This window comes from Rutidosis leptorrhynchoides, chromosome 7 (assembly GCF_046630445.1).
Source record: "Rutidosis leptorrhynchoides isolate AG116_Rl617_1_P2 chromosome 7, CSIRO_AGI_Rlap_v1, whole genome shotgun sequence".
NCBI classification, from domain to species: Eukaryota; Viridiplantae; Streptophyta; class Magnoliopsida; order Asterales; family Asteraceae; genus Rutidosis; species Rutidosis leptorrhynchoides.
In genome coordinates this window covers 38,684,359-38,698,236 of record NC_092339.1, presented here as the reverse complement: position 1 = coordinate 38,698,236, position 13,878 = coordinate 38,684,359, and the positions used below count along the sequence as shown (strand labels likewise).

At 37.7% G+C, this 13,878-nt stretch overlaps 2 protein-coding genes across 2 annotated transcripts; both read left to right on the top strand.

The window, feature by feature from the left end:
- Positions 1–879: 879 nt before the first annotated feature.
- LOC139858464 (elongation factor 1-gamma 2-like) lies at positions 880–8,814 on the top strand. The gene is made up of 6 exons (XM_071847317.1): positions 880–1,001; positions 7,297–7,348; positions 7,579–7,728; positions 7,949–8,009; positions 8,083–8,317; positions 8,442–8,814. The coding sequence occupies exons 2-5, from the start codon at positions 7,340–7,342 to the stop codon at positions 8,157–8,159; spliced, it is 297 nt and encodes a 98-aa protein (XP_071703418.1). The 5' UTR covers positions 880–1,001; positions 7,297–7,339; the 3' UTR covers positions 8,160–8,317; positions 8,442–8,814.
- Positions 8,183–8,672, top strand: LOC139859112 (probable elongation factor 1-gamma 2). The gene is made up of 2 exons (XM_071847919.1): positions 8,183–8,317; positions 8,442–8,672. Exons 1-2 carry the CDS (start codon positions 8,183–8,185, stop codon positions 8,670–8,672), a joined length of 366 nt encoding a protein of 121 aa, XP_071704020.1.
- Positions 8,815–13,878: the final 5,064 nt, after the last annotated feature.

Here is a 13,878-nt window from a genome sequence, read left to right as displayed (position 1 = left end):
TTGTTTTTACATATGTAGTTCATTGTTAATATACTTAATGATATGTTTACTTATCATAATATCATGTTAACTATATATATAACCATATATATGTCATCATATAGTTTTTACAAGTTTTAACGTTCGTGAATCACCGGTCAACTTGGGTGGTCAATTGTCTATATGAAACATATTTCAATTAATCAAGTCTTAACAAGTTTGATTGCTTAACATGTTGGAAATATTTAATCATGTAAATATCAATCTCAATTAATATATATAAACATGGAAAAGTTCGGGTCACTACATTCTGGGCCTGGCATTTTGAAATAAATTTAAGGGGTAAACTATTTTCTCCATGTTTTGGCGTACATGCACTTTCAGTCATTTAAACTCGACCTGACATGGATTTGTAGCCAGCTTATATTACACAAGTTTCTTTAACTGTCTTTCAGGTTTGCAAGCAAATTTTGAGCCTGTTATGATGGAAGGCAATAGGGGTCAGCCTCTAAGTTCCTCAGCACCAGGACATTCCTGCAGCGAACATTTATTTTGATTACAAAACACATAGACATATTCAATTGTTTTATCATGTGTTCAAGAAGTTTGTAATTGTCAGCAACTTTTCTGTATTGAGATAACAAATGACGAAAATTACAAATCTGTTATTATGGGGAAATCATGCTTCACATGTATTGTAGTCTTTAAACTGGATTCTGCAAATGCCTAGGAGAATAGCCATCTATTTGATCTAAATGTGTTCAACCACAAACACAAACCGTGCTTTACTGAAACAAACACCCCGACCGACCTACAACTGAGGCCAACGTTCACGTGCAACGCACGGGCATTGACCACTAGTATAGTTACAACTTTTATAATTTCATAATGGGCCTGACTTAACAAACCTATACATACATACCTTTATAATCCCTACACTCGTGAGTCGTGACTTGACCGAGCCTTACAATTCTTAAAATTGCGTTGAAAGTAACCGTAAACGATCGCTGCAGAATCATAAGGTATCGATTCAATCATATACGGAGTATATTATTTGTGTTAAATATTATATTACATATATATAAATGATTTTCATGTCAGTTTTTTCTTTTAGTTTGTAATGGGTTTTTCTAAAATTTAATGTATTTTAATTGAACAACACCATCCAAAACCGGCGCCGGTGAACTAAAAGATCGGTTACTATTTTGAGTTAGGTTCTTTGATATTCAAATCTAATTCATATGATCGTAGGCAAAGATTAGGTTTTTTTTCGATCGAATTAAGATCACTTTTATTGTTTTTAAAATTGATATATTCAATTTTAGTATATCTGATTTTTGCTTGCTCATGCCTATTTGGATCTTATCATCATTCTGCACTTTTTAAATGTTCTAAAATAGTGTGATAGGTTATAAGATACAACTCGTGTATGTTGTACATCTAATCTGTTCGATTGAGATGTCACACACACCAACTGTTTGTGTTAGGATATTAGGACCAAACAACGCTAGTAATTCTACAAGATTACTAGCCGAGTAGTGATACTATCAAGATCACTCAACCCACTTAATGAACGAAAGATTAAAATGCAAGAAATGTAAGAACGACACAAGATATAACGTGGTTATATGCAATCGTTGTGATTGCTTTAGTTCACGGACTAACTAGAGAGTGTTTATTACTGAGAATCTGTATGTGGTGTGTTACAATGACTAAGAATGAGTTCTATATATAGAGAAATAAGAACACCAAGACAACTAGCAAGGAATCTTTAACATGCTTCAAGTAATCATCATGCTAGCCAACTAGTAAGCTTTCCACCCTTGCAATGGCATGATCACAGCCCTAATTTTAGGTGTAAAGTATCTAATTTTGCACCAAAAGTGAAAGGTAGACAAAGCATGCTCGTATACCACTTGTGCAAGTTGCCAAATTGCTGCCAGACAGACGATGCGCCGCATCACCAAGTAATGCGCCGCATCCCTTTTGTTTTCCACGTTTCAGGCACAAGTAACAGCACCAGATGCGCCGCATCAGTTGAGGATGCACCGCATCCCACCTCTTTGATGCGCCATATCCTTCGAAAACGCCGCATCTAAAACCTTCGGACTATTTTGCTCGATGAATGCGCCGCATCCACCCTTGGATGCGCCGCATCTATGCTCAGAATCAGTTTCTTGTTGTTTAAACGTCCCCATACTCCAACAAATCTCCCACTTGGAGACTTTGAACAAAACTCCAATCATATCAATGAATTAACCAAGAACATTAAACCACCTTCGATTACCGCCAAATACCATTTGGAACACGCACGCTCAACACATACTTCGGATGAGTAGACTTTCGATAAAAGGTCTTCAATACTACTTGTTAAACTTGTAACACAATTCAAATCTCTAGTTGGGGTCTTCTCTCATCAATTCGTGAGAAGACCAATTGAGGTAATGCAAAACCTCAATTTCTCTGTCGTAACCACCTTAGTAAACATATCGGCAGAATTCTTCGTACAAAGGATTTTCTCCAAGAATAAAGTGCCATCATTTATATGTTATCGAATAAAATGATACCTTATCTTGATGTGTTTCGTACGACTATGAAACACCGGATTCTTCCCAAGATGAACCGCACTTTAATTATCACAATACAAGACGCAATAGTCTTGTCTTTTACCCAACTCGCCTAAGAAGTTCTTCAACCACACTAGCTCTTTAGAAGCTTCCACAATAGCCATGTATTTTGCTTCAATGGTTGACAAAGCAACACTCTTTTGTAATCGAGATAACCAACTAATCGCCGTCTTCCCCATTGTGAAAACATATCCCGTTGTGCTTTTCCCCGAATCATCACATCCACCCAAATTAGCATCTGCATAACCTCTAAGTATGAGATTGTTTTTGGAGAAACACAATCCCATATTAGAAGTACCTTTCAAATAAGGAAGCAACCATTTGACCACTTCCCAATGCTCTTTCCCCGGATTAGACATATAAAGACTTACAACTCCCACTGCTTGAGCAATATCGGGTCTTGTACAAACCATGGCATACATAATACTACCCACGGCTGATGCATATGGAACCTTTTCCATATCCTTCTTGTCTCTTTCTGTTTTTGGTGATTGACTTTTCGATAGTTTTAAGGTGCTTCCCAAAGGCATAGAACGAGCCTTTGAATCTTTCATGTTGAACCTCTCTACTACTTTCTCAATATATTTGGATTGAGACAAGTATAGAGTACCCTTCACACGATCGCGCACAATGCTCATACCAAGTATTTGCCTAGCACCGCCAAGATCTTTCATCTCGAATTCTCGGGAAAGGAATCCCTTCAACTTGTTAATTTCAGACATGTTTGAACCTGCAAGTAACATGTCATCAACATACAACAATAAGATTATGTAAGAAGATTTGAATTTCTTCAAGTAGCAACAGTGATCTGCTTCACATCTTAAGAAACCAATCTTCTTCATAAACTCGTCAAACTTCAAGTACCATTGCTGAGGTGCTTGCTTCAATCCATACAAACTTTTATTTAGCTTACAAACCCACTTTTCTTTTCCCTTTACCTCAAAGCCCTCGGGTTGCCTCATGTAGATCTCTTCAACAAGATCACCATGTAAGAATGCAGTTTTTACATCTAGTTGCTTAAGATGTAAGTCTTCGGATGCGACTATAGAAAGTACCAAACGGATAGTAGTCATTTTAACTACCGGTGAAAATATCTCTTTGTAGTCAACCCCTTCCTTTTGTTGAAAGCCTTTGACTATCAAATGAGCCTTGTACCTTTTCTTGCCATCCGACTCATTCTTGATTCGATACACCCATTTGTTTTGCAACCCCCTTTTATCATGTGGTAATTTCACTAGTGAACAAGTTTTATTCTTCTCAAGTGACCCCATCTCTTCTTTCATGGCAAGCTCCCATTGTATGGATTCTTTTGTTTTTCTTGCCTCAAAGTAACTTTCGGGTTCACCATTCTCGGTATAGAGCAAGTAGTTTGCTGATGGAGAATACCTAGGATTAGGTTTGGGCACTCTAGTCGAGCGTCTTGGTGTAGGAGTAACCGGAATGGTTGGACCAGTTTCATTTGTGTCCTCCTCATCACTAGAACTCGTATTATGTTCGGAATCATCACCGCTTTCCGAATCATCCCCATCATTAGCATTTTCCGACACCTCACCGTCATTCGGCAATTCATTGTTTCCCAAACTCCCACTAGAACCTGCAAGATCATCAATAGAAACATCGTCAAAAGTAACTTGACTCAGTTTATGACTCCCCGTTTCCGGTTTGCCATAGACCGAATCTTCATCAAAAGTAACATCTCGCGAACGAATTACTTTTCTAGCCTCGTTGTCCCAACAACGATAGCCCATTTCATCAGAACCGTACCCTATGAAAATACACTTCTTTGACTTAGTTTCAAGTTTGTCTTTATCCGCATCTTTGGTCTTCACATATGCATTACACCCAAAGATCCTAAGGTGACCATAACTCACCTTCTTACCTTGCCATTCTTCGTCGGGAATTCGGAAACCCAACGGTGTTGAGGGTCCCCTATTTATCAAATAAGCCGCCGTATTAACCGCATCCACCCAAAACATTTTAGGCAAACCGGCATGTAGTCTCACACTCTTAGCCCTTTCATTTAACGTACGATTCATACGTTCAGCGACCCCATTGTGTTGCGGTGTCTCCGGTACCATTTTCAACATTCGAATACCGAGCTTTACACAATGGTCTTTAAACTCAAGACTACCATATTCCCCTCCATTATCCGACTTCAAGCACTTGAATTTCAAGTTAGTTTCATTTTCTACCATAGCTTTCCACTTTACGAAAGTATTAAATACATCGGATTTAGCTTTAAGAAAATAAACCCATACCTTTCGAGTGGAGTCGTCAATGAAGGTGACATAATAGCGAGAACCTCCATGTGATTCTACATTGGTTGGACCAAACACATCCGTATGAACGAGCTCCAATTTCTCCAACTTAGGTGCATTCCCCGATTTCCCAAAAGTCACCTTCTTTTGCTTCCCATAAACACATGGTTCGCAAAACCCAAGTTCTACTTTCTTCAAATCTGGAATCCTCCCACTCGATACAAGCATCTTCATACCCTTCTCACTCATATGCCCGAGTCTTCAGTGCCATAGAGTTGATTCGGACTCAACATTAACCGTAGCAACCACCGTGTCTTCATCAAACACTTCAACCATATAAAGTGTTCCCCTTAACCACCTTCCATTGGTGGTTTTCAAAAGTAACCGCGTTACCTTCATCATCTAATTGACTAACCGAAATAAGTTTCCTTTTCAATTTAGGAATGTACCTTACGTTCTTCAAAGTCCAATTAGAACCAAGAGTAGTCTTCAAAACAACATCTCCAATGCCTTCTATGTTGAGTTGCTTGTTGTCCGCCAATCTCACCTTGCCTTGATATGAACAAAAATTCTTCATCATGCTTTTGACATGAGTAGCATGAAACGAAGCTCCCGAATCCAAAATCCAAGACTCCATAGAATTTTCAACACTACACAAAAGTGCATCATCACTATCCCCTTCGGCCAAGTTTACACCTTTCGCGGAACCATTTTTGCAATTCCTTTGAAAGTGCCCCTTTTGATTGCAACCCCAACAAACGACTTCACTTCTATCCTTTGATGGATACCTCTTCTTAGACTTCTTCCTACCCTTCTTCTCACCGCGTTCAAATTTCATACCGCGGTTGTCGGTACTTAAAAAAGAACCGGACGTTGATTCTCCCGAGTTTCTCCTACGAGTATCTTCACCAAGAATCAAATCCCTTATTGCTTCAAACGCTAGCTTAGTAGTTCCCGTAGAGCTACTAACCGCGGTAACCGTACCCGACCAACTTTGCGGTAATGATGAAAGCAAGATAAGTGCTTTTAGTTCATCATCAAACTTAATCTCTACCGATTCAAGTCTTGAAACGTTATTATTAAAATCATTGATATGATCCGTTGCACTCATACCTTCCTTCATCTTAGTATTGAACAATTGACGCATGAGAAATACCTTATTTGCAGCTGTAGGTTTCTCATACATGTTAGAGAGTGGTTTCAAGCAGGCAAACATCGTCTTCTCATTCACAACGTTGTATGCAACGTTCTTAGCAAGTGAAAGACGAATAGCACCCAAAGCTTGACGATCCAAAAGCGTCCAATCGGCATCGTCCATGCTTTCGAGCTTGGTCTCTAACAAAGGTTGGTGTAGCTTCTTTTGATACAAGTAATCTTCAATTTGTATCTTCCAAAAGCCAAAGTCTCTCCCATAGAATCGGTCGATTCTAAACTTCCCATCTTTCGACATCGTTCCCTTAACGAAACCTTGTGCTCTAGATACCAGTTGTTAGGATATTAGGACCCAAACAACGCTAGTAATTCTACAAGATTACTAGCCGAGTAGTGATACTATCAAGATCACTCAACCCACTTAATGAACGAAAGATTAAAATGCAAGAAATGTAAGAACGACACAAGATATAACGTGGTTATATGCAATCGTTGTGATTGCTTTAGTCCACGGACCAACTAGAGAGTGTTTATTACTGAGAATCTGTATGTGGTGTGTTACAATGACTAAGAATGAGTTCTATTTATAGAGAAATAAGAACACCAAGACAACTAGCAAGGAATCTTCAACATGCTTCAAGTAATCATCATGCTAGTCAACTAGTAAGCTTTCCACCCTTGCAATGGCATGATCACAGCCCTAATTTTAGGTGTAAAGTATCCAACTTTGCACCAAAAGTGAAAGGTAGACAAAGCATGCTCGTATACCACTTGTGCAAGTTGCCAAATTGCTGCCAGACAGGCGATGCGCCGCATCACCAAGTAATGCGCCGCATCCCTTTTGTTTTCCACGTTTCAGGCACAAGTAACAGCACCAGATGCGCCGCATCCCACCTCTTTGATGTGCCATATCCTTCGAAAACGCCGCATCTAAAACCTTCGGACTATTTTGCTCGATGAATGCGCCGCATCCACCCTTGGATGCGCCGCATCTATGCTCAGAATCAGTTTCTTGTTGTTTAAACGTCTCCATAATCCAACAGTTTGATCAAATGTAATGGATTGATAAACCATTTAATTAGACTCTTATGTTATATTGTTAGGTTCAGTTCACATTATTATTATTCAAATATAGCAGATTGTTATTATCTGTTTTAGGTGATCAAATCAACGTACAGGATGATTTCGATGTCAACTATTATATAAGTTTATATTAAATATTACATAAATGATTATCCATTGACGTTGATTTTAATAGCTTTTCTACTATCTTAATTCAGATTCAGGTCGGTATAAAAAGGCGATCTTTTTTTTTATTAATCAATGACGCTGGTAAGTATCTTGTCTTTGATGTTAATCTTTATTTTGTATTTGTATAGTTTGAGTTCCTATATGCATGGTTATGTAATTCTAAAATCGTATAATTTAGATACTAATTAAATAACATAATAATCTTAAGTTATAATGATTAGTTGTTTTACATAGTTGTAATGTATATTGTTTTTATGTATTTGTTTACTAGGTTTCTTCATTATTTTATCTGTACCATCACATGTTTGCAGATTATGCACGCCGGAAGGCGAAACAGGAATGTGTATAAAGCGCTAATTGTTGCAGAATATGTTGGTGTTGAAGTCAAAATGTGTGATAATTTTAAGGTTGGCGTGTCAAACAGGTCTTCCGAGTTTATCAAGATGAACCCCCTTGGACATGTATGTTTTTTTAGCATTATTGTGGTCTACTATAAAAATATAAAATCAACAACTTTATCATGTCTGTGTGTGTGGGGGGTTATAATTAGAAAGGCAACCCAGAAGCCCCAATACAAACGTTTTTCAACAAAATATATACATATCACATGTAGGTAGGTCAATGTCCCTTTGGTTTATCATGTGGTTTTGAAAAACTTAAATATTCACATCGTTGATGCAGTTTCCTGTCCTCGAGACGCCATATGGACCTATATTTGAGAGTAATGCAATTGCTCGCTATGGTGAGTAAGAAATTAGGTTTTATCTTTTTTATTTTTGGTTGTGGCGCTTTCTTTGTCGTTTTGGTTGTTGCAGTTGCCCATGGAAGCCCTCTCCTTGGATCTTCACCTATAGAATATGCAAGTTTTTTCCTCTCTTTATCTCTCACGTGATGAAGGAATATTGGTAATTACAAATGAAGCTTTTGTTTTGTCTTAAAAACCAACAGGGCCAAATTGAGCAATGGATTGATTTTTCTTCATCTAAGCTTGATGTAAATTTGAAACGTCTGCTCTTACCAAGAGTTGGATATGGTCCCCTCATCAAACCTGTTAGTCACTTATCCTATCTGTTGACTCTTCATTCTTGCTTGGATTATACCTTCCTTTATTTTTTAGTAGAACATACTTAATCAACAAACTGTAATTAATTATAAATTTGTGTTTGATTCGAAGGCGGAGGATATTTTTATTGCTGAGGTTAAGAGAGGTCTTGGTACTCTGAACAAACATCTTGCTTCACGTACTTTCTTAGTTGGTGATTCAGTGACATTGGCTGATATCATTACCACGTGCAACTTGCTATTGGGGTTTCAGTTGTTGATGCCTAAGAGTTTTACGTCCGAGTATCCACATGTTGAGACATACTTTGGAACATGGTCAATCAAACAAAGTTTAGTAAGATAACTGTTAGATTTAGTTTAATTAAAATGGATTTAATAAAGTAGTGATAGAATTTTATTATTTGTTATAATAGAAGGGGTGTTTTTAATATTGTAAAATGAGAAGAGGACTTGTTTTGTAAAGTGTTGATCTTTTATTAACTCAAATGTGCAACTTGCCATCAACTTGCCTATTTATAGGCTCATATGTCGGTTGTGGACTTTTCATGAAGTCCTTAACTAGCTAATTCTAGTATCTACTACTTAAATATCTACATATAAATATCTTTTACCACTAGTAAATTATAGATAAATCTAGAAATACATTACTTATATATTTTAACACTCCTCCTTAATGTATTTCGGTGTTACTCCGAGCATGTTGCGTAAGATCTCGAACTTTGGTCTTGGTAGTGCTTTGGTGAATATGTCTGCAATCTGCTCTTCGGTCTTGCAGTATTTTAATTCAATATCTTTCTTGGCGGAGACTTCTCGCAAAAAATGATATTTGATATCAATGTGTTTTGTTCTACCATGGAACACTGGATTCTTTGCCATCGCGATTGCAGACTTGTTGTCGCAATATATCTTTGTAGCTTAATCTTGTTTCTCGCCCATATCTTCTAGTATTCTTCTTAGCCATATAGCTTGATTAGCTGAGTTTGAGGCTGCGACGTACTCGGCTTCTGCTGATGATTGTGCCACCGTTTCTTGTTTCTTTGATGCCCATGAGAAGACACCAGATCCAAGTGTGAATGTGTATCCTGAAGTACTTGTCATGTCATCTACCGATCCGGCCCAGTCACAGTCTGTGTATCCATGAAGCTTCGAGTCTATAGTGGGATTGTACCATATTCCATAGTCCATGGTACCTTGCAAGTATCTTAGTACTCTTTTAGAAGCTCCGTAATGTATTTGAGTAGGGTTTTTCATGTACCTGGATAGCAAACTCGTTGCGTACATGATGTCTGGTCTTGTTGCTGTTAGATATAGTAGACTTCCAATGAGACTTCTGAATCTTGAATCATCCGCTTTCTCCGATCCATCTTCTTGTCTCATCTTCTCATTGGCAACTAGTGGCGTGGCTACGGTTTTGCAACCATATAGTTAAAACTTTTTCAGGAGGTTTTCTATGTATTTCTTTTGACAAATGAAGATACCTTCATTTTCTTGACTAATTTCGATGCCAAGAAAATAGCGCATCAATCCAAGGTCGCTCATCTCGAACGTTTTCATCATGTCTTCTTTAAACTCTTGTATCATTCTCTCATTGTTTCCCGTATATATAAGATCATCGACATACAAAGAAATAATGAGAGTGTCGGAGTTACCTTGGGTTTTGATGTAGAGTGTGGGCTCACTTTGACTCCTCCTGAATCCTGAACTTGTGAAATAGCTGTCAATGCGGCTATACCATGCGCGTGATGCTTGTTTAAGTCCATATAAGGCTTTCTTTAGTTTTAGGACTTGATTTTCTTTTCCTTTCTTAATGAACCCTTGTGGTTGCTCGACGTATATTTCTTCTTCTAGAAACCCATTTAGAAAGGTTGATTTCACATCTAGTTGGTGAATCTTCCATCTACGTTGAGCTGCTAATGCAACAAGTGCTCGTATAGTATCCAGTCGTGCTACGGGTGCGAAAGTTTCGTTGTAGTCGACTCCTGGTTATTGTGAGTAACCTTTAGCGTCTTGCTTTATGTTTTTGTATAGAACCATCGGTGTTGAGCTTTGTTTTGTAAACCCACTTTACTCCAATGATTTCTTTATTTTCTGGAGGATCAACTAACTCCCATGTGTTGTTTTTCTCTATCATTCTGATTTCTTCGTTCATAGCAGTCACCCATTTTTCATCTTTGGATGCAACTTCATAGCTTTCAGGTTCTATGGTTGTAAAGTTACATGCCTCGTATACCTCTGCTAACGCTTTGACTCTTCCAGGTGTGGACTCTGGGCTTGACTCGTCTTGCGCCAAAGGTAATCTTGTCGATGGAGAAGTTGGTGTAGCAGGGCTTGTTTCACCGTTACTTTCTTGTTGTTCAGAATGCTCAACTTGTAGTGGTTGTTGAGCTGAAGTTTCTATAGATATCCGTGGCAGATATTGTGATGCCCCGTACAAAACCATCGTGTACGAATCATCAACAACAGGATCATTACAAGTTTAAGAACTATATGCGATTTCAAAAAGAGTTTTCATTCATAAATAAAGTGATGTCTAAACCAACATCGAATGTTTTACAATCCAAAAGCATGCTTCACTAAGTAGAAGCAAATAATAAGTGTATGTGACCACAATGGTCGTTACAAGTCATAGTTCAAAAGTAGTAAAGTTTAAATGCAAGGTATAGTAGTTCATGCGATGACAACTCTAAGCAGTGGGTGTCTACAGCACGACTAGTACACAGCGAAAGCTAACCTCAAGCACCTGAGAAAAACATGCTTAAAAACGTCAACACAAAGGTTGGTGAGCTATAGTTTAAGTATAACAGTATGTAAGGTAGGCCACGAGATTTCAGTGCTACAAAGAGCGTTTCAAAACAGTATGATAAAGTATGTGTTAACCGTGGGCACTTGGTAACTAACTTAACGTTTATACCCCCTGAAAGTACACTTGGCAAGTGCGTATGTCTACGAAGTATTAAACACTCGTTAAATGCTAGCGCGACTAGCCCGAGTGGGGATGTCAAACCCTATGGATCCATATCTAAGATTCGCGTTCACCGGTTCAAAAACTAATGACTAAACGTTACCGAGCTAAAGGGAATGTTTCTGCCGTTGTATAACCCACACATATATAAGTTTAAGTACTCGTGCCTAGTATGTAAAACATAAAATCCGCATGTATTCTCAGTTCCCAAAATAAGTTAAAGTAAAAAGGGAATGCTATAACTCACAATGATAAAGTAGCGGTAAAAGTCGAGTCGGGAAAAGGTGCAAGTAATCGGTCCGAAAGGTCCAACGAGTCCTCAACCTAAGTCAAATAGTACTAAGTCAGTAAATCGTCTCAATAGGTTTAAAAGTATGTAAATAAGGTCTTAAAGGTCATCATCATTCATCATCAAACATAAGGCGTAAAGTAAGTTTCGTTTATGAAAGTAGTTTAAAACAAAGGCTGACTTCAGTCAGTCACCACGGCCTCTACCCTTACTGAAACAAGGTAAGACCAATGGCCATGTGTGATGACCCGGAAATTTCTGACCAAATTTAAACTTAATCTTTGTATGATTAACATTTCCGACACGATAAGCAAAGTCTGTAAAACTGAATCTCAAAATTTTTAAACTATTCAAATACCTTTCGGTTGTTCTCGACGATTCGCGAACAATTATATGTAAATAGATACATATATACTATAACTTAAAAAGGTAACAATGTATTAATTGTTTGATACCGTACATTAAATGTAACATCCCGCGTTTTTTCGTTAAATTTATTTTAACACCGTCTTTTCTTTTTTTAATGACATCTCTCGTCACCTATATTTGTACACTTCGTTAACTAGTGTTCTTGATAATCCCGTTACTCGATTACAACATCTCTCGTTAACTTGCGTTTTAAAAATATTCGATCGGTTAAATTCCGCACCCGCTTTGAAACTCGAGGGACCGGAGTTGCCAAATGGGCAAACTAGTTGACTAGGTCAACTAGTCAACCCATTTTTCCACCATTCATTCATTCCATCATCTCCCTCATCTCTTTTCTCTCCATCTCAAGAACACACACATAAACCCATTCCATTCATTCATCATCTAAATTCAATCTTGGAAGCTCACAACAAATCCGACTACATATTCTTGATCCTCTCATCATTCTCTACGATTTGATACTAACCACACCGATTTTGGGTAACTTTCTAAAAACTCTAGATTTCTATAAATTCGTGTTTTTGACTTGAAATTGTGTTAGTTAGTGTCTATGGCTCGTGTCTAGCATGAATATATGTTTTGTTTGCTCGATTCGTTGTTTTGAGTAACTAGTTTGAACATTTGAAATGGGTGTGCTAAATCTTTGATTTTGGATGAGTTAATGTTGTTAAATTGTTAAAGTTCATGTTTTAATTGTGTTACTAGTATCACTAGCTTCGTTTTGATGCGTAGGTTGATTAAGGAAACTTCAAAAAAAAACATGAATATTGATTTTTGCGGATTTTGGTTAGGGTTTGATAGACTTAAAACGAGCTTTTGATGTTTCGAATGCCATGAAATGTTATTAGTAAGTGTTTAGTTGTAATGTATGCTTAATTACCTTCGAAACGGCATATCGTATGTGTAAATTGGATTCCCGAATCATAAAATACGTTTTACGAACTTGAAACTTTGAAAATAAACCTTTCTTGATCAATTGACGAGTTTTCGGTTATTGTAAATGATGTTTTTGATTGATGATATGTGGTTAGTTGTATTCCTCGTCAAAATACCTTTTCGACGATATATGATAGGCATTATAAGTGTTTGCGGGTCAAGAGTTGGGTTGGAAAATGTTTTGGTTCGTGCATACTTTGAAAAATTGACCAGAAATCTCTGCCCAGATGGTGGCGCGGCGCGCCCCATCCCCGCGCGGCGCGCGGATTGGCCTGGCCAGATTCTGCTCACTTTGTCACATTTCACGCGAAATGTTTGACTAGCTACCGACCTCCGATTCACATGAAACTTGTTTTAATATACTTGTATATGAATATTTAGCATAGAAAAATAGTTCGGGACCCGACCCGAACGCGTTGACTTTTTCGTTGACTTTGACCAAGTTTGACTTTTAGTCAAACTTAACCAAACTTTTATACAATCATTCTAACATGCTTTTATACTTGTTTCTTGTATGAAACTTGACAACGTGATTCACATGCTATACTTAATCGAGTCGTAACGAGCCATAGGACTAATTGAACACATTTCACCCGACCTTGTATCGTAAACGGTTAATTGACATAACTTACTTGTTTAGGTCAAGGCTAAGCAACTTTCATGCACACGTTTACTTGTTGAAGTACATTTATACTCGTGCACTCGAGGTGAGATCATAGTCCCACTTTTACTCTTTTAAACTTACTTTTGGGATGAGAAAACATAAACGATTCTTTTGAACTAAGTGAACACAAGAACGGGAAAACAAACATTCTACATACGAGTTTAGAACGAAAATCCTCAATCTGATTATCATTAGTTACATCAGATGGTGTAAGCGAGAACTTATGTTATATGGCCATATGGGTTGACAACCCTCATCCTTGACGGTTC